Source organism: Oryzias latipes, chromosome 5, assembly GCF_002234675.1.
Source record: "Oryzias latipes chromosome 5, ASM223467v1".
NCBI lineage: Eukaryota > Metazoa > Chordata > Actinopteri > Beloniformes > Adrianichthyidae > Oryzias > Oryzias latipes.
Window position 1 is genome coordinate 18,905,910 of NC_019863.2, and position 21,952 is coordinate 18,927,861.

General features: G+C 39.2%; 2 protein-coding genes across 10 annotated transcripts in view; both read right to left on the bottom strand.

The window, feature by feature from the left end:
* The window catches only part of LOC101158188 (receptor-type tyrosine-protein phosphatase T), a 313,387-nt gene that overhangs the window by 41,072 nt on the left and 250,363 nt on the right, over positions 1-21,952 (bottom strand). The window lies entirely within an intron of this gene.
* On the bottom strand, positions 524-7,047 carry LOC110015142. Of its 2 annotated transcripts, XM_023955047.1 has the most exons (4): positions 6,010-7,047; positions 4,644-4,787; positions 2,381-2,701; positions 524-2,180 (listed from the first exon to the last, which is right to left on the bottom strand). In XM_023955047.1, exons 1-4 carry the CDS (start codon positions 6,625-6,627, stop codon positions 1,122-1,124), a joined length of 2,142 nt encoding a protein of 713 aa, XP_023810815.1. In that variant the 5' UTR covers positions 6,628-7,047; the 3' UTR covers positions 524-1,121. The 2 variants fall into 2 exon arrangements, with proteins under 2 accessions (XP_023810815.1, XP_023810816.1); XM_023955048.1 differs by lacking the exon at positions 4,644-4,787.

The following is a 21,952-nucleotide window of genomic DNA, read 5'->3' on the forward strand; positions in this document are numbered from 1 at the left end:
AGAAAACCTAGGGGAGAGCTCAGAGGGTATTTAACATTGTTTTCCAACTGTACTTTTCCATTAATCTCTTTCCATTACAAAATCTGTAATAAAAAATAATAAAGTACCACAATCTCATACCTGTGAGAGGGCTAAAACAAAAGAACAGATCTTGAATTTAAGAACATCCAAGTTCTACCTTTTATGGCTTTAGAACAGTTTTAAATTGAATGACCACAAAATAGGAGTGGAATTAACTAGCAAAAACATTAACTTAGCTCTTTAACATGTGTGTTGTTGTTTTTTTACACAGTTTATCATGGAATGATCATCCAAACAATAAATGATTTTTTTTTAGTTATGGCAAGAAAAGTATTAGAGAAAACAGCTGTATCAATTACCCTTGCCGCCACTTTTTTGAACATACCGTCTCTCCTCGGATGAACATATGCCTGTTATTGATTGGCCGCCTGCCTGACTCTAATTTAACTTTGTGGACTTTTAGCTGAGCTAATAAACCTGCTGCATTTGGATCCAGTCGTCTTGCCTGTTCTTGTGACTGAATACTTCGCCACTGTCACAAGATCAGGCAGACGGCTGTATCCAAATGCAGCAGGTTTATTAGCTCAGCTGAAAGTCCACAAACCTAAATTACTTTAATCAGTCAGCCAATCAATAAAAGGCATAAGTTCATCCGAGGAGAGACGGTATGTTCAAAATAGTGGCGGCAAGGGTCCAGGCAGGCAACCAGAGTCTGGGTCAGAAGACAGAAAATCAGGTCCAGATACAAGATATGATAAGGAAGACAGTGTGGCACAAACAATACTTTGTGGTAAGTTCAGTACAGAGCTCAAGTATGCTGTGGCTGAGTGAATGAAAGTAAGGTGTGCACTATACAGGAATTGTGGTTAGAACTCCTGAGATGGTTCCAGCTGGTGACCAGAGGGGGAGACGGAGCTCTAAATTCGGACATTTACACCAAATTCAGACTGATAAAAAAATAAAATGTTGAAGTAAATACAACAAATAGTTCTTGAGTTTACTGCTAAATTTTTAGAAAGGAATTGGTGCCATAAGCAAAAGCCCAAAAACTAAAGAGACAGGAAAAAGACAGGAAAAAAAAGCACTGATTCACTGGTCTATTACAGAATATCCATTGTGTAGCAGTCACCTGACAGAGTGTTGTCCAGCTCTGCTCGAAACTCTGGGTATGAACTATATGTACATGGTAATTCAAGGACGGCACCGCAGGTGTGCGCCACTAATCTTCGACTTAAACCAGACAGCCTATTAAAGGTTACTTCGATTTTGTCCTGGCAAAGAACTGTGGACCCTGTGCAGAAGCGCAAGAATTTCTCCAGTTTTTTTTGTTCAGCACTTCTCACATACCTTACCAGATGGTTAAAGGCTGACTGCTGCTGTGGATCAAGGTTTTCAACTGTTGGCTTTATTGTTTGGGCCACTTTTTTGTTTGTTGGCTTTTTAGACTCATAAAGGTTCATGATGTCTTTTTCAGTCAGAGGTGGAACCACATTGTGGATGATGGAGTGGAAACAGTCTATTATAAACTTTGGCTCTTGAAGCAATACTTTATGTGCCATTGTTAAAAGAGAGGCCCGTAAATGGTCTCCTGAGGGCAGACAGTGTGAGCCCATTCTAGAAAAAAGATCCAGCAGGTCTTCTTCAACAGTTTCATCCATGTTGTTTTGGAGAGCTTTCTCAACTGCCATTCGCTCAGGCCCTGAAATAAATGTATTAAAGGACATCATCAAACGTTCCTCATCTACTGAACTGACTCCTTGACAGAAAGCAAGAACAAAAGCTGGTGACAGCTGGATTGGTATGATGCCATGGTCCAGATATCCTTTCAACCAAACTCTTCCAACAGCTTCCCAGTGCTCTTGCGTAAAGTCTGGTCGAAGTCTGGGAACTCGTTCCTCCTCCCCCTCACATTGTTCTAAGAAAAGCTCCCAGAAAGCAGAGTAGACTTCTCTGGATACACCGTCACTATCAAAACCTTTTTCATTGTTCAAATCCATCTTTAGCTTTGTATTAAGGACTTCTGGGTCCATAAAGACATCTATGAGATCCTGAACTACATTGATACGCCTAATTGAAACACAGCGGATGTCCATTACAGGTGGGGTTTGGAACACTTGATCGATATTTGATGATGCAGCTCCTTCACTCCACGTTGAATGCTTCCAAATTGGGGAAAAAAAGAATGAGTTATTAAAAATCAAATCATTATAAATGTATTTAACTTTTTTAGTAGTCCATTACAAATTTGAAGATATTAATCTACAGATTATAGTTAAAAATATGTAATAGAATTAGTTTTAAAAAAAAGATGACAAGTTATTAAAAAACAGTTCTAATGAATAGAAACAGCATTTCTTACCTGATTTGTGTCGAGAGTATCTGGATTCCAGGGAAGAGTGGAGTCAAGACTTGCTCCATCGTCGCCAGAGTGAGGTCCAAACTGTATTTCAAAGTCTTCAAGAGATGCATTGATAGCCTGGGCAAGATGAGGATTAGGCTCACCGACTAACTGTTCTGTCTCTTCATGAAAAGCTAGGATCGGGCAGTCATCTTCAACTTCCTGGTTGCTTGTGGGTAAATGTAAATTATTCCCATCATCATCATCTGGAGGAGGTGAATGGAGAATCTCTATGTAGTGCAACTCAGAGTGGGGTCTTGACTGCTTACTTGATTCTCCTCCCTGTTGATAATATTAAAATTATACTGTCATCTTAGTTTGTGAACATACATTTATTTCCATAAACATGCCACTTAATCTAAAGTAGAATGTTCATGTAGACAAGGGGTCGGCAACCTGGGGCTCCAGAGCCACATGCGGGTCTTTCATCCCTGTATTGCGGCTCTCTGTGGTTTCGTAAAATAACTATAATGTTCTAAGATTGTCGTGGTGCCTTTAACACCACTGGCATGTGCGAGCGGGCAGGAGGAAGAAAGCACCATAGAGGGCGTGTCTACAGCTGTGAATGCAGATTAGAGACCGTTATGGGATGGAATGTTCTTCTAAACAGACAGTGCATGTTGAATGACAAGTGAATAAAAACCTCATCATGCAAAACCTCTCCAGGTCATCTGTCGACCAGCTGATGTATGTTTGTGAGCAGGTTGGAACCACGCGAGTCTCTCGTCTTTGGAGCAGCTTCTCAGGGCTGACGGCTACGGTCAGCAAGCAGTAAACGGGAAGATTCATAAAAATAATTTTAAAAAACAGAACAAAGAACTGATGGGCTGAGTATTAGGTTAAAAAAAATCTATACATATAGACATTTTCTAACTACATTTATATGTGACTAATAACCTGCGTCACCACCACAACTCCCGCTGGTGTGTAATCGCAACAATGTCCAGACCCAGAAAGGACAACGATGGAGAACTTTGAGAGAATTGAAGTTCCTGAAGAAAACAGTTTAATGGCCCCTGGGCAGATATGTTTACCAGTGTGAGTAATATGTAAAGAGGAATTAGAAAACAAAGTCTAAAATGTGGCGAGACATCCCACAAAAAATATGCAGCTTTTGCCCAAAAACATCCTGGTCCAGATGAGAAAAAAAAGTTGTTTGTTGACAAAAATCTATTGGAGAAGCGGATTGACTGCTTAATATGTGCTAGTTTTGTGGACTCTTGGGAAATAGTTCTATTTGAACCCATTAAATGACAGAAGATTCAAAAAAGAACATCTCTTTAGAAACTCTAAAAACAAGGGAAATTATGCCATTCACTGGAACCACTGGGTTTTCCAAAGGATGTTGTGGCTCCCTGTGTTTTCATTTCTGTGGGAAACTGATCCAAATGGCTCTTTGAGTGGTAAAGGTTGCCGACCCCTGATGTAGACGTACATAGACAGACATTTTTAATTGTATTACATCATTGTAGGGAGCATTCAACTCAAAGCATTTACCCACTACCAAGAAACTTCAATGTAGTTAAATCTCAAGACATTTTCCTATGTAAAAACTAGGAAAAAAATAGCAAATTAGTTTCTCAACAAACTGCTAATGAGAAACTGTTTTAAAATTGATAGATATATCTTATTTGTTCCTATCTAGGGAGAGATTGCACAACATCTTCAGGTCTGGTCCAAATCATGGATCATGAGGTTCTGAAGGCATTTCTGTTGAGCTAGATGATGTGAATTAGAATTTTCTCTTTAGCACTTGTTTGACCCATGTCATCATGCAAACTACACGTCACTACAAAGGTTATTTTTTGTTAAATAGCTTTTGATGCATATGTTGGACTAAAGCATCAGAATAAAAACCTGACTCCACCCACGTTAAGCGGTCTCTTTGCAAATCAACTACTAATCACTGAACTCATAATAAGGCAAATGCATTAAATCAATAAAGGAAAATAAATTAAAACTTAAATTCAAAATTATAAAAGTCACAAAATTTTCATTTATTTTTTTCCATTTTCATGGAATGCACTTACGCTCTTGTACAAATGTGGTTTATATTTTTAAACACATGTACATTATTTGCTATAAACGCCTGTAGCTTGTACTTTTATACTTTGTGGGGTGTTTTTTTTGGTTGAAGCTATACTTTAAGAAAACACAAATGAAATATACAATATAAATTACAGACTGAGTTGATAAAATTACATCAATATGTGTTGGATCTTACTAGTCCATGATTTTTCTTTGTGAAGACACTGGGTGATGTATCAGAATCTGATGATTTGGGATCAAACTGATTGCCTCTTTCACTCTTCTTGGCGGATTTTCTGATGATGTGGCTTCTTGCAGCTTTTATCTGTTTTCTTCTGTTCTATAAAAGAAAAACAAAATTTTATGGACTTTTGATACATGTTAAAATTATTCAACATGTTTTATATGGTGTGCGTCTCAGCTAAGACTGTTTTAGCTTGATTTAGAATTATTCTGACGGTGCTAATATTTTTTATAAGTGAAAATAATGTGGCATCAAGTAGAGACTCCCCATGTGGTGGCCAGTGCCACCCTCAAAGATATGCTGGCCACCCCATGCATATTTGTAGCATATAGCATCTTTTGAATTGTTGTAACAGTTGTTGTTGTTGGCCAGAAAGTATGTATTTTATGAACACTAAGGCGCAGGCAGAGCTGCTGTTTCATGTTGATGTAATTTATAGAGGATGTTTTGTCGTTCATGAATCATGACATTGTCAGTAAAGATTGAGGGATGAGCAACAGGGTTATTTTAAAGTGTGTGAAGACGTATTTATTTGTATAAAGTAATGCTTCGAAATTTTAAATAAACTATGTCTATAAATAAACTATGAATAAACTAAAATTTCTTCTAAGTGAGAAAACGGCGCTGAAGTTGAGGACTAATAAAGGAATATTCTGCCGCATTTTTCACACTAGCATCACCAAGCACCTGATCAAAAACCAAAGGACCTGGACTGCTCAAACCTGGATTCTATGATATATTACTGTGAAAAATGCAGTGGACTATTCAAGTTTAGTGCTCTCGCGAATCGACAGAATGCTGGCAAAGGACATCAGAGAGGGAAGACTGGACTAAATTACTAAGTGCAATAAACAATAATATGTGCAATAATTCTATGTGCAATAATGCTTCTGTACAGATCGGGTCTCTGCAATATTCATTATCATATTTTACTGATATTTATATTTTTATACACCATGTAAATTTGTTGTCTAATTTTGACTTTTAACTTTATTCTATTTATTTTTATTTTCTTTATTATTTCTTCTTCAAATTTTTCTTTTGTCCTTTTTTAACTTATCCTGACATGAGAGATGCCAAAGAAAAATTCCGATGTACATGTGCAAACGGCAATAAAACTTGAATCTTGAATCGCAAGCCAACTTCCGCGTCGTAGTGAAAAGGACAACGAAACAAAAAATCTCAACACCGCTTAAATATCTGTAAAGTCTTTGCAATAGTTTGTATGTAAACCATTAGTAATCTACACTCTTGATATATCTGATTAATAATTCACAACAATATAATTTAAATACCAAAAATATAAATTCTTTCATACCTTTGCGGATCTGTCCTCAGAAGGTTCAGAAGGTTCGAAATCCGAAGATGTGTCCGAAAGAATGACATCTGTGGGAGAATCCTCTTTTTCCTTTTCTCGAGTGCACAAATAAATTCGCAGCATTTTTATTTTGGTCTGCTCATATAACTCATTTACTGTGCATCCAAGTGGAACCATCTTGTGGCTGAAATCACGAATGTCAAACTCGAAGTCACCCACTTCGCCTTTGGAAGAGTGTCCGTTTAAGAAAAACAAGTTCTTTCCTGTTTCCAGCAGCTCCTCCATAGTGACCGTCTTCTGGACACTCAAATGACGAGTTCCGCCTCCATGCCTTGTTCGGACCTGATGATAATTGCCGTCAGAAAAATGTAGCCATCCCATTTCAATCCGCCGAGTGTCTTTTGTTGCATGCTTGTTTCCAGCATGACGGCCTGCCATGTTGCCAGTGCAGGTTTGGTTTCGGTTTCGGTTTCCCTGAATTTTGTCTCTTACTCGCTGCATGAGCGATGACTTTGATCCTGGCCTTTCCAGCGCGGCGCTTCTTTGCTGACAGAACGCTTTAATGGCTAGCCGATCTCCATATCTTTCAATATATTTGGTTAAGTCCTGGTCAGTCATGACGTTTATCACATTAATGTCGATCTAAAACAACCCCCCCCCCGACACACACATACCAACACACACACACACACAAACAATAAAAAATGGTAAGCACACAGCATGTGCGAGAAAGAGACGTGAGCATCTGAAATTATCATATTGCAAATATTAACAGCAGTAATGTTGCTTACCTTGTCTTCCACAATCTTTTTGATGACATTGTCAGTAATATTTCGTGTTTTCATAAAGTTTACAAGGTCCATATCCTCAACTTCAGCCATTCTCTAGACAACTGTAGCTACTTGGTGCACAATGCGCAAGCAAGTCAACCATGTGATATCTTCTGAAACTAACTGGTGCGCACCTGAAACTAACTGGTGCGCACCTGAAACTAACTGGTGCGCACCTGAAACTAACTGGTGCGCACCTGAAACTAACTGGTGCGCACCTGAAACTAACTGGTGCGCACCTGAAACTAACTGGTGCGCACCTGAAACTAACTGGTGCGCACCTGAAACTAACTGGTGCGCACCTGAAACTAACTGGTGCGCACCTGAAACTAACTGGTGCGCACCAGTTAGTTTTTTTTTTTTTTTTTTTTACTTCTAAAAATTTTTTTTTACTTCTAAAAATTTTTTTTTACTTCTAAAAAAAATTTTTTTCCTCCATTTTTTTTTTTTAATCAATGGCCCTTTAGGGGCTCCGTAGTATGATGTGTGATATTGGATTACAAAAAAAGTACTGCATTCTGACACTGTGTATTGCAAGAGAAAACTTTGCACGTCTTTATGTCATTGGGATTTTGAAACCCAAACTCTCAAGTCCCCTGAGGAAGGATTGCAAATGAGAAAGATTCTGGTCTGAGGTCTTGATTTTCAATACAAAACTGTTTTTCTTTTCATAAACACCCTTACTAATGATGATCTCCTGGATCCCCGTGACAATTATTCTAGAATCCATCAGAGTCACGTAGCCGCTCTGGCTGAGTGGCCACAATGACGGCAGCGTGACTGTGCTGTACAAGTTACTGTCATCCGCCATCATCTTACTTACACTCATTTTGTAACTCACTCACATGCTCACAACCTGCAAAAACAAACAACAGGGGGCTGCATGCCAGCTGTCTGCACACTTCTTTTTCTACTCTTCACTTCCTTTTTTCCGCCTGCCTTCCGGGCTTTTTCCTCTTTTTCATACATTTTTTTTTTAAAGATGGCTCTGTCCACCATGGTTGCCTCTCCTCTGCGTTCCCCCTATTCCCTTTTCCTTCCTTCTCTCCTGCTTTCTTACCCCATACTGTCTGACTCCTTCAGACAGCAGTAATTACACAAAAAGAGTGTGAGAGGCTGTCATAACAAGAGAGCCACTGGCATGAAGCTGCAGGGAGGGGGAGGCCTCTTTCTGCTGGTTTTTGCCCAAGGAGGGGAGCTTCTAATTGGGCTGAAATGGCAGGAGGTACTGGCACGCAAACATTTCAGATCTGGACACAGGCCACAGGTTTCAAGAGGCTGACAGTGTGTTCCTGTGTGTAAGCAAGGAAGACAAAGAGAATAGAAGATTTCCTTTAATTAGTGCTACGTATGTATGAATGTATGTATGTATATGTGCCTGAGTGAAAAAGAAAAAAGAAACTGGCAGAGGTTTTGGTGTCAAACCACAAGCCCACACTCCACTGGCTGCAATACCATTCCATAGCATGATTAACCCGCAAAAACAAACTTTTAAATAAACTTGACAAGACTGGGATTCTCTAAACAACACAAATCTGTAAGCAGATCTTTAAACTGTCATGGATCATAAACTAGATGGAGGACATGCAGTCTCTGTCTCATGTTTCTCATGTTGGCATCTGTGACACCAGATTGGAGAAACAACAAAGTCATGAGGAACTGTGGCATCCAAGGGCAAAGTATCACAAATCCATTACTCATTAATGAGCTCCACTGTTTGGCTCAGTCTCCATAACCTTGCAGCTCCTCCCTCTCCTTTCCTGCATTCAGCTTTGACTCTGTTTACTCCCTTTTTCTGTTAGATTTTTGTTTTTGTTTTTGTTTGGTGTCTAACATCTTTGAAAATCGTGTCAGTACCTCGCCAGCAACTGTAAAAAAGAAGTTTTGTTGGGGAGAACTTGTTAACTGGAGGGGTCCACAAAAGGCCAAACAAAATTGTTTTTATCTTGGACAGGTTCGCCAGGGCATCCGAATCCAGCAGAGAGCTGCAATTTTCAGACATCAGATCGGATTGTGTGTGCTGGAGCCTGCATACAAACACCACACACTAATGTGCCGGAGCCACCACAGCCCAATGACTCCATTACAGACAGAAGGAGCCCAGTTCAGACTCTCCCTAAGATCAAAGGTCATGGTGTGGTTAAATGGCATGAACCTCTGACGGCAAGACAACATAATAAACCAGCATTAAGAGCAGGAGACCAGATTCAAAGCTACAGTGCTGTGGCTTTTACTCAGTGAAAGCACCTAGAAACACAGTTTCTCGGGTCATTTTTATTGGTTTAGGGGTCAGAACCTTTTACATCCAAACATTTTGCTCTAAAATATTATGAATCAGATTCCAGAGGATTTAAGGTTTGGGGGTTTTCTGGGTTTTCACATGGTCACATTTTAAGCACTTAAGGAGAGCGTAGGTGTGTCTTGCCGTTCCCTTGAGGCTTGTTGGTGAAGGTACGTCGTTGAAAATGGAGTATAAGATTGTTGTGTATGTGGTAAGTGTTTTGTAAGGTATTCATAAGGGTAATGTAAGTTGAATGCACTTCAATAGGTGATGCCGTCTTACTATGCCCTTACAGCACACTTGTTAGTAAGGTGCAAGTACTGGCTATTTATTGACCCCATGCAAATGGCGGACACACGTGCCCACACCAACTGCGCTCAAATTGTCTTATTTCCTAGTTTCTAAAAGTCAGATTGCACACAAGGTGCACACACTTATCACGTGAACAGTACTTAGGGGACCCTTCTCAGTTCTTTAGATTTGTGGAGTCAAAAAAAATCTGCCTGTCTCACCTACTACCCTTTTCCCTTATCCTTGCATGATGTAAATGTTTCTACAACCTGTCCCTAGCAATAGGGAAAAAATGTGTACGAATATTTTTTCTTGAAGGGCTCACCGAGCAATCTACAACCTTCCCATTTCGTGGTGGCCACCTGCGTTGCCCAATTTTTCGCCTGCAGACAGCCCGTGTCTAACCGTAGCGGCAGTTGTGACTAAGGGTTTACTGCAGGGATAAAGAGGGTCACAGTGCCTTGCCTTTATGTTGCAGGACATAAAATGTTTTTAAAATATCTAAAGTCATTCCTGATTGAATTTCTTGAAAGTGAGTTCTAAACCCATGAGAACTACGTGAGCTGCTGGCAAACTATTCCGCGCAATAGTCAGTAATTTGAAAGAAAAAAAGAGAATATGGCAACATGAGCATGTTAAACACATTTTTAAAAAAAGGGAACATTTCATACCACATTTGACTAAAAGTCTGTGAGAGCTTAATGTGAGAGCAGTGTGATTTCCAGGAAAAATGCGCACATTTTCTTCATATTTTGTGTCTTAAGCTAGTCACAGTTTGCAGTTTGAATCATTAACCACAGATAAGTGTATTTGATCTCCTGTTGCATTAATTGTCAAGAAAATGTTTAACAGTGCAAGTGCTGCAAAAAAAATGATTGTTTTTTTACAAAGAAAAGTTTTTCAAAATTACGAGTTTTAGTTTTAAGTAAAATCTTTTAGTTAAAAGTAGCAATGAGAGGAAATTAAGCTAAATGAAAGCTAAATTAATAATTATTGTAAATTATTAATGTGTGAAACAATTTAAACATGCATCAATCTTGGTATTTAAGAGGAACAAGTAAATGCAAAAACTTAGGGAATCAAATTATAAAGAGAGAAAAAGACTAAAGAAGAGAACAGACTTATCGGATAAAATCCAGCTTCTTTTTTTAAAATATTGTCTATCAGAAAGAAAAAAAAAACTTTGTGAAGATGTTTTAATGCTTTACATCCACTCATTTCCCCTCCTCCTCTTGCCTTCCCCCTCAGCAGTCACTAAGCAGGGATTGGGTCTGTCACAGATACACTTAATCAGTTTATTCCTCATGGAGCTCAACTCACTCATGGCATACACTCCCCCTGTCAGCGTGGCTCAAGGCATTACAAAATTTAATAGCATGTGTGATTGAGTGCGAGAGGGAGTGTGTTTAAATGAGAAGCGTGCGTGTTAGGTTGAGGTGTTTCATTCCTCACTTCCTAAACTCTCACTTGTTCAAAACCATCTTCAGGGTGTGTGTTGACAGATTTGGTGAGGTTTGTTTTTTTGGTCTTCTAAGGAAGTGCGTGTTACTGTGCTGAAAACTACGTGTGAGAGGATGTTGGAGGGTATTATGGTGTGTAATAGCCTATTAAGAGAAGAGCACCCTGCAGCTGCAGCATCAAACAACACAGAATGTTGCCGTCTAACATACATCCGTGCAGCACACACACTGAACGGCGTCGTTTCCAGCTGTTTGAAGACTGTCAGAAGAAGGAAGAAAGAGGCAGATGAAAAGAAGAAAGGTGAGGGGGAACAAAGAGCAGAGTCTTCACAATTTTCAAAGTCCCCTGCTTAGTTTTTGGCCCACATGAACAGTGTCAATAAATAGAAGTTTCATTCACTAAAGGAAGTTGTATCATTTTAACACTGGAAGTATGAAGATTTAAAGATCCACTCCGATGAAAGTGTGTTTTGGTTTTTCTGTTGTTGGAGACAAAAAAAAAGCTAATAATTGCATTTCTATGTATTTATTGATTCAAATTGTTGTGAATCAGAAGCAGACGAAAAAAAATCCAGTTTGGAAAAAAGCTCATTTGTGACGTATAAAATGGGCTGGGCAGGCCACAACCTCTACCAATAAGAGAGCTCACAACTAAGAGGTGAATTTCTAATGAACTTCTGTTAATATGCAGAAACTATTGTCCTAGTAAAAGACCAGTATAATAATAATCATAATTAAAAAAATACCTTGAAATCTATTTAAAGTTAAGATAAAGATAGGATTGGGACTTTAAGTTGTGCCCAAACATGTGCTGTCCTGAAAACATTTCTCTGAATCACAGTCAAATTGTAAAGTAACATTGCAAATGTAACGGTTTGATTCAGAATTATTTTGATAATTAGGCTATGCGTTAAGTAAGGGTTAATGGCCAACGAAGTGTGCGGTTATTACTTTTTAACGCACGCCGTGGAACTGAAGTGCGTTAAAAAGTAATAAACGCACACCTCGAAGGCCATTAAACCCGCTCATACCATGGTCACTTAGAAAAGCAATACATATTAACCAGGTTTTAGTCCTTAATTTTTGTTTTTTTTCCTGATTTGGATCGCTTTTCTCACAAAAAGCGCGATGCGCCGCATCACGTAACTTATAGTCCGCGTCGCGCAGCACCACCGCTGCAGTCGAGTTTCGACGATATATATATATGCTGATCGTCCCGATGGCTTGAATAAAGCATCAGTTCAGAGAGAAAGTTCACCTCTTACCGCTTGTTTTTGTCCAGATGATGAAGCAAAACGTTGTTTTAAAGAAGCCGGCGCAGTGAAACAAAACATTTAAGCTAGCTGACCGAACTTCTTTTTTCACCGTGCAGTTATCAGGTTTTAATGCATACCCAGCAGCCAATCAGAATCGAGTATTCAACCGGATCATGGTATAAGATCTTTTAAGGATAAATTTGGCAAATGTAGCAAGTGTTTGTGAACTTCTGACAAGTACCCAGTTTCTGATCCATATTTTTTCCAAACACATATTCTTGAGTAACCGCCATGACTACCCACAAACTGATTTGAATCTCCAATTATATAAAATTGTAATTTGGTCAATGTTTGACTCTTATATTGACCAATGGAGAGAGAGAAAGTGTTAGTGATGTCCATTTCAGGAGAGCAATATAAAAAAAAAAATCAAGAAAAGAAGCACACAGTTTAAAAACAACTGATATGTACATTTTGTGAGGAGGTGCAGCACTTTCCAAATAATTGAATATTATAGAAAAGTTTATTCATTCCCATAAGTCCATTCGAAAAATTAAACCTTCATAGAATATAGATTCAGGGCCCACTGTTTAATTGACTTTAAGTATTATGATCATGTCTTTTCTTTTTCTCCTTTATGCGTCTTTTTATTTCCTTGTTTCTGCCATTGCCACCTGAGCCGATGTTGACACTGCAGGATTTCATTTCAGGTGGTTTGGTCTGCTTTAGTCTTTGGTTTGCTCTAGTGAGCATCATATGTGAAAGCAACCTAAACCAAAGGAAGGTGTGAACACTTGTAACAATATTACCACATTCAAACAGAATACACAAGAATGTTCAGGTGGGAAAGTGACCCAAACTGTCTCAAAAAGAGAAAGTGTTGGTGTGTTTTATTTCTCTTGACAATTATCTCAGTACTCCACCTTTCTCCTCCACCCCATATATATTTTTTTTTTAGTTTGAGTACATTCAGTGTTAAAAAACATTTGAGTTTTGCTTCTTCTGCATCCTCCTGCAGAGTCCCTCTTACCCCCATTTGCTTTGGAATGAGAAGAATGATTAACAACAATAACCGTCTAAAATATCAATATTACCTCAGCTGGAGTTAAAAATCCGACTTATTATCACCTTTATGTGGTTGCTTTCCTCCTGCTAGGAGCTGAAACTAAAATGATTTATTTCATAGAGGGGGTCCTGAGGAGGAGGGGGAAGCAGATGTGATCTGTATCTCTCTGAGACTTCTTGTCACCAGAACCATGTCACTGTTTCGCATAAAGAAGACGGATTAATGTGGATGACACACGTCTGAGCAGCAGGAGGAAGAAGTGGAGTGTGCTGGAAAATGTTTGAGTCTCAGAGTCAGAGAGCAGCTGTCAGAGCATTCCAAAGTGGATATTTAGTCTGGAATCTGTAGACAAACATATAGGTCTGTTGGTGGAAAAGAGGATGCCCTTAAAGGACAACCCATTCATAAATACAAATGAAACATAATAAACATTGGGAAGTTCTAAACAAGGGCTGGGGCATCACTACCAAATATTTGAATATGTTTAATTTGTTCACACAGTTGAAACTTGTATTTTATACTCAATATGTTGTTTAATCTATGTTAAATAAATTTTTTATTTGATTAAAAAAAAAGTTTTGAAACATTTTGAGATATGACATGGAAAAAGTGGGAGTTTTTAAGGAAAAAAAAGGAATTTCTAAAATTCTTCCATTAATAACAAACAACCATATATGTTCTATCAAAAGAAAAACAACTTTTACTTTAAAGAGAAAATGAATAATTAATTTGAATAGTCGATATTAATTGTTTACAAAAGATTATTTGAATTTTATTTACTGTACAGTATGTTTTAAAATGGCCTTTTAATGACTTAAAAGAAATGATCCAAAGAGACAAGAAAACTGTCTGACTATTTTTAATAATACAATTCTTGTTACTGCTAAATCACTATATGTTTAAAAAATGACAAAGACCCACATTTTAGCTAAATTCCTTGAGTTTATTTTTAAATACGCCAAAGCTGACAGAGGCTCGAAGAGATACAATGAGAAAGCAAGTACCTAAGCGATACAGCCAGATGCCCATACCTGAAGCAATGGAAAGTGCCAAACAAAGTCTCTTAGCCTTGAGGAGCCGCCTAAAGAGGTACACAAGAGACAATGATTCCGGACCTGCGAAAGTGAACGCTCAGTCACAGGGTCAAAACAGCCAAGCAGACCCACCAAGGCTACAAACTGAACAGTACTGGAAAAGTATATGGGAGAAAGAGACGCACATAACAGCAATGCCCAGTGGCTGGTCTCTCTGAGAAAAGAACATAGCAACCTCCCTGAACAGGGAGTGACCATCACAGTGGCAGACATCTAAGAAAGAGTCTCAGGTATGAAGAACTGTACAGCATCGGGCCCTGACATGAAACATGCCTACTGGCTAAAGAAACTCACCGCACTCCACGAGCGCCTGGCGGCACCAATGAACCAGCTGCTAAGAGATGGGACTCACCCCGAATGGCTAACGGAAGGACAAACAATCCTGATCCAGAAGGATCCCTCAAAAGGTATATACCAAGGTGATGCTCTGTCCCCACTGCTGTTCTGCATAGGTCTGATCTCCCAAATCCAGCACCCTGAGAGTGTATGTTAGCCGCAAGGAAGGAGGCCGAGGACTAGTGAGCGTAGAAGCCACTATGCAGGAAGAAACATCCAAGATGCATAAATACATCAAGCTCAAGGCCCCAACTGACAGTGTGCTCAGTGAATGTCTCAGGCAATGGAAAGCAGAGGATACAGTGCTGGATGACAGATCCTCATGGGAGGACAAACCCCTGCATGGGATGTACCACCGGACCATAACTGAAGTGGCTGAAATCAAGAAGTCCTACCAATGGCTAGAAAAGGCTGGCCTACAGGACAGCACAGAAGCACTCATCCTGGCAGCCCAGGAACAAGCCCTGAGCACCAGAGCAATAAAGACTCAGATCTACCACACCAGACAAGACCCAAGGTGTAGGCTGTGCAAAGAGGCGCCTGAAACAATCCAGCACATAACTGCAGGGTGTAAGATGCTGGCAGGTAAAGCATACATGGAGCACCACAATCAAGTGGCTGGAATAATATACAGGAACATTTGTGCAGAATATGGACTGGAAACCCCAAGGTCAAAATGGGAAACACCTCCGAAGGTGGTGGAGAATGAGAGGGCAAAGATCCTGTGGGACTTCCAGATCCAGACTGATACGATGGTAATGGCGAAACCAACCAGACATTGTAGTGGTGGATAAAGAACAGAGGAAAGCTGTTGTGGTGGATGTGGCAGTGTCAAGCGATGGGAACATCAGGAAGAAGGAACATGAGAAACTGGAGAAATACCAGGAACTCAGAGAAGAACTGGAGAAAGCATGGAAAGTGAAGGTGACAGTGGTGCCTGTGGTAATTGGAGCACTCGGGGCAGTAACCCCCAAGCTGGAGGAGTGGCTACAACAGATACCTGGAATGACCTCAGAAAGTCCAGAAAAGCGCAGTGCTAGGAACAGCTAAGATACTGCAGGACCATCAAGCTCCCAGGCCTCTGGTAGAGGACCCGAGCTTGGGTGAGAAACCACCCGCGGAGGGTGAGAGGGGCATTTTAAATATGTATATATCCCCCCCTCCCCCCAAGATTTAGGTTTTGAGATATTAATCTATTCTTACATAATAAAAGAGGGCACTTTCATTGTAATTACAAGAGGAATGTGATCACTCCATAAAGTGGATCATCTCTGGGAAATGACAAGGACACGAAGAGGTCAAAGAAAGAATTCCAACCCAACCCAGAGTAGAAAGAGCAAAGGAGGAGGGGTTGAAGTGCTGGTTTATTGCCATACTTGACATTTTTATAAACTCTTTCATTAATTCCATTCTTAATATTTTTGTCTTTAATTTAAACTGCAATACTGGAATTTCCTTTCTGTGAGGAATTAAAAGATATACACAAATGTATTTCCATTAAAAATTCCATCAAGTTCGATTTAATAGAGTCAGATTTCTGAAAGCTTTTAAAATATTACTGTGGGAAGTTTGCTGGCTTGGTGGGGAAAAGTCCCCGGCATTAAATAAATTAAGTAAACTAATGGAAATTGAGCCGGTTTAGCTCGTGCTGGTTTGCAGCGCCTTCCGTCCGTGAAACCCGGGTTCGACTCCAGGCTGTTCCCTGTTCCCTTCTCTACCTCTGTGCCGGTCCCAAGCCCGGTTTGAGAAGGTTGCGTCAGGAAGGGCATCCGGCGTAAAACATTGCCAAGTTTACCATGCGACTTGTTCGCTGTGGCGACCCCTGATGGGAAAAGCCAAAAGAGAAACAAACTAATGGAAATTACAGCCTAAAAAAATAACAGCTGTTTTATACATTTACCCTCTTCGGCCCATTACATATAAAGAAAACACTGTTTGGGGTTCATGCCTTGTTCTGGCTTTTAAAACCTCCTGATGAGAAGGAGTCTTACAGGTTCTGGAATTATTAGGTACAAATGATCCAGATTATAGCAGCTTTGCTTAGCTGTAAGATCGTCTGATGACTACTTTGTTGCATGATCTGCAAACATCAGAGTTGTAAAAAAACAATGACGTAAAAAAAACTAATGTATGACGACAATCCCATATTAGTCCCCCCTGTTTTTTTTTTTTTTTAAGTTTTGATCTCCTTGTAAGATAGCAAAAACTGAATTCTTTTCATTTTTAATAACTCATGCAGGTGTGTTTGATAAAAAAAAAGAATAAAAAAATGAGGGAAAGAAACCTAGATAATGGATGTGGATCCAAACTGTTGCAGTGTCAAGTTTCCAAGCAGAATAATGAAGTATATCTAATTAACTTATTAAGATTACAATGTGATTACAATAATTATAGTCTGTAAGGACTGAATAATAACTGTGGTGACTCTTAAAGATGTCAGTTAAAAGAACATTAACTTTTTTAAATAAATACTATTATGTACAAACTAACAAACTTTTTTACGTGATTAATCAATAATAAAAATATGTGGCAATTAGACTGGTAAAAATGTAAAGCAAAATTTTTCTTTTAAATAGAAACTGAAGCTAGTGATAGAATTAATTAAAGCTGTGAATGACGTATGGCCCACAGGCGCTACCTGGCCTTGCCATCACTCTACAATGACTGCTAAATGTACCTTACACTTTAATAAGTTAAAAAAAATAAAAAATAAAATTCAAAATGGCGGCTTTTCTGTTGGTGTAATCATTGCAACTGTTCATTAAATATTTTTGGGGGTTTCCTGAGGGTGATGAACAGATATGTGTAGTTTTTAGAAGAATCTGCAAAAATTAACTTTGGGATTTCCTTGGCAACTGAGGTTTCTGGTTCACCACGCCCAGATTTTTCATTTGTTCATATCACATGTCATATCATTTCATTCAGCTTGAGCCAAGGACTCGTGTCTTAAAATTTCACAATATTCCAGTGGAAAATGTGCGAGCAACAGGTGGACACTGTTTTTTTGCTAATGCTGTTAAAAATCTATAACTTCTAAATCCATAATTTTTATCCAAGTCGCGGCTCAATCATATTCGAGGAGTTAGGAGGCTGTAGATCTAAATCCCTACGACAAATTTTTATTTATTTACAGTACAAAAGGTGATTTTCTTTTTTGAAGATCGCAGCTACTTTCCTAGGTCAAAGGTTCTGTTCTTGGATTTTAAACTATTTTTTAAACCTCATTAGAAATTTTGGCCCCATTCATTTTTTTGACATTTTTCCATGTTTTTTTAGGGGGGGGGGGGGGGGGGGGGGGTAACAATGCCCAAATTTTATTTTTGACGGGTGACAAAAATCAAATGGTGAGCTTTTGAGTATGTGACGGCTCGGAAATTTTCACTCAAACGCGCAGTAAGAGGAATTGCAAAAGCAAAATGGTCCTAGCAGTCCAGCACAGCTGTGGGCCATAAATACTCAGATTAAAGGCTAAATAATAAAGATAGCTGTTTTGGCATTTTCCCTTCTAACAATTTAGGAGACCCACTCATGATTTCAGTCTCTGATCTTAATTATACATGCATAAACAGTTAAGAGCTGATACATTTGCTCAATGCAACAGTTCTTGGATCTTCTACCATGCACTTGTGGTGGTTGGAACATATCTCTGGACATTTGTTACCAAGCCTGCTGGAGAATCAACTGGGATATTAATTCGTATTCATATCTATTGGTAGGAAGATAAACTTTTCCAATGACCAGAGTAGATTAACATAAAGCTGGTTAGGTCTCCAGTTTACATGACGTACCATCTGCTACAGAGTCTAGGCTCCACGTCATTATTTAGGAACAAATATCCATTTAAAAATAAGAACGTTGTTTTCCAAAAACAGATTGTCTGGGGGTGGAATATTGCTGCAAAATTGCTGGGAGCAATAATGCAAGGAGACTGTGAGGAGAGTCTGGGTGTGTGTTCGTAAAGTCTGCATGCTGTGTATTTTCACTGGATCTAAGTGCATCCTCGTGTTTGGGAAGAGTGTGTGTTTGTTTGTGTTTGCGTGAAAGCTTTGAGGATGCTAATATTTGTTGTGGTTCTCCGGTCAAACACTTCAGTGGAGCTGTTGCCACTCTGACTTCAGCTCTGATTCTCAACACGTCTGTTGAGCAGCTCTGGAGTGGATAAGAGGGAAGAGTGTGTGTGCATGTATGTGTGGTTTGCAAAGACTGACAGCCTTTAAGTGGACGGAGTTGTTCATTTGAAGGGAGAAATAAACAAGGAAGTGCTAAAAGTTTAAAGGAGAAATCTTTGAAGACAGAGAAAAAAGGATCAAAATAACCCTGAAAAGGCCACTGTATCCAAGAATTGACAGAAAATTTGTATTTGTTGGAATAAAGATATTTTTTTCAAACCCTATGATGAAATCCACAAGATCATTTTTTAATCTGCTATAGATAGTATCAACTATGATAAATTGGTTAAATTGGTAAGTTTTTGCTCACAACAATGTTGATTAGCATGTAAACATATTGACATGACTGTCTCTAATTCAATCCCTAGATTTGAACATGGTCTATATGTACTATAGAGAATTAGCAACACATTGTGTGTTCGTTCAACACACCAAGGATCAGCTTTGAGTCCTTTTTTGTTTGCTATGCTGATGGACAGGCTGACAGACGAGGTAAGACAGGAATCTCCCTGGACAATAATGTTTGTGGATGACATTGTAATTTGCAGTGAGAGTAGAGAGCAGGTGGAGGAACAGCTAGAGAGGTGGAGGTTTGCTCTGGAAAGAAGAGGCATGAAGGTCAGTCGTAGTAAGACAGAATACATGTGTCTGAACGAGAGGGATCAAGGTGGAAGCATTAGGCTACAGGGGGCTGAGGTGAAGAAGGTGCAGGAGTTTAAGTACTTGGGGTCAACAGTTCAGTGTGATGGGGATTGTGGAAAAGAGGTGAAGAGGCGAGTGCAGGCAGGTTGGAGCGGTTGGAGGAAAGTGTCAGGAGTGTTGTGTGACAGAAGAGTGCCAGCAAGACTCAAAGGAAAGGTGTACAAGACAGTGGTGAGACCAGCTCTGCTCTATGGGTTAGAGACGGTAGCAGTGAGACAAAGACAAGAGGCTGAGATGGAGGTAGCGGAGATGAAGATGTTGAGGTTCTCCTTAGGAGTGACCAGGTTAGACAGGATAAGGAACGAGTACATCAGAGGGACGGCTCATGTTGCCTGTGTCAGCGACAAAGTCAGAGAAGCCAGACTGAGATGGTTTGGACATGTTCAGAGGAGGGATAGTGGATATATTGGTAGAAGGATGTTGGAGATGGAGCTGCCTGGCAGGAGGGCAAGAGGACGGCCAAAGAGGAGATACATGGATGTCTTAACAGAGGACATGAAGTTGGCTAATGTTAGGGTAGAAGATGTCCATGATAGAGTGAGGTGGAAAAGGATGATTCGCTGTGGCGACCCCTGATGGGAAAAGCCGAAAGAGAAAGAAGAAGATTGTGTGTTCGTTCAATATAACAAGTAGTCATTTAGGGAAAACAACAGCAATAGATGAGTTATAAAGTTTAGAAAATTAGCACGTTTTCTGAGTTTTAATAGAAGCAGCCATTTTAAAATGAGCAAGAAAAGGCCTTTTACTGCCCCTAGTGGAATAATAATCCACAACAGGGCAGAAAACATTGTCCTAGTTATATACATTAGGTTTTAAGGAGAAGTTTTGATGATACCAATGTGGTAGGATCTCAGAAATGCATGTGTCAAATATAATACAAATGGTTTAATAGTGATATGCAAGGAATTAAGAGATGAAAAAGGGACGTTTAAGGAACATCTCCATTTAGGATCAACAGATGAGTAATTCAGAGTGCCCTACTATCAGTTCAAATGTTTTCTATGAAAGTTTTAGTTACATGAACAGAATTGCTATCAGAAACTCTGGATGTGTCTTTTACACATTTAAAACGTACCTTTCTCATTTTAGCTTGACGAGTTCTGTTTTTTCTTTTTTAACAAAAAAAAAACCTTTTGATGATCAGGAATTTAAAGATTTTAAACAATATTTTCATTTTGCTCGAAGATGATACTCCAAGGAGTGGCAGTTGACTTGTATCCGTACCTCCTCAGTGTAAATAGAAAAAGGCAAACGTTATATGGGACAGAAAGGAAAAGGTCTGCAATGCAGATACATTAAAGATTGAGTGAGCTTTAGCTGCCTTTGTCTTTTTGACACGTGTTAAGATAGTTCACTTGTCCAAAACACTTTTTTTTATTTTATTGGGCTGCAAGGTGGTGTAGTGGTTAGCACTCTCGCCTCACAGCAAGACGGCTCTGCTTCAAATCCCAGCTGGGTCTTTTCTTTGTAAAGTCTGCGTGTTCTCCTCAGGCATGTGTTGCTTTCCTCCAGGCATTGCAGAATTAGAGAAAAACATAAAAATACAAATAAAAAAGCTTGGTTCTCAATTGACCTACCTGCTTGAAAACATAAATAAATGAAGTAAGAAAAAGTAAGATATGGAGGCTAAACTAAACTGGATCTCTGATAAATCGGGTAAAAATCTAGTAATGCTGACAACAATGTGTGATTTGGGGCTCCAGTGTACCAAAGGTGTCAGACTTCACTGGCACACAGACAGGTAGAAGGTTTTAGCAAAAAGAAAGGACGTGAGATTGCAGTGAGTGTTTACAGCAGATGGCATCATTCAGAATAAACCTCTGTGAAAGACCAAATCTGCAGCTCAGCTACAGACAATCATTGACACAAAGGGAATTAGGCGACTCTAAAAATTTACAAAACCGATAAAGAACGATGAGATGTCATGAGAGAGAGCCCAGGAATTTCAGATGAATTCCAACATGTTTAGCTTTTAAAAAAAAAATCATGTTTAGCTTACGAAAGGGCTAACGTGATCCTTCTCTCTAGAGATGCACAGATCTGTATTTTATCTGATGAGAGTTCACTAGCAGCCACAATAGAGCCTGCATGTGCACAATGACAATAAAGCAAATCTGAATCTGAATGTGAATTTTTTCAAATAAATCTTAGAATTGTTGTGAATAATCCTAACTGAGCACATAGGAAGCTTGCTGCAATAATGAACAGATGAAGATTCAAGCAAACTCGTTATTTAATAAACTGTCAAAGAGGATCCATAAGAATGTACAGTGGGAGGAAGAACAGAAAAGGATGGAAATAATGATGATAATGAAAGTTGAATTATAAAAGAAAGTAAATGTGAATGAGTGGTGGCAATACAGAACAGGACAATATTTAGGGTGATGAAAAAAGACCAGATAACAAATAGGAAGTTAATTAATTTAGACTGTTGGAAAGGTCGACAACAACAGATGAC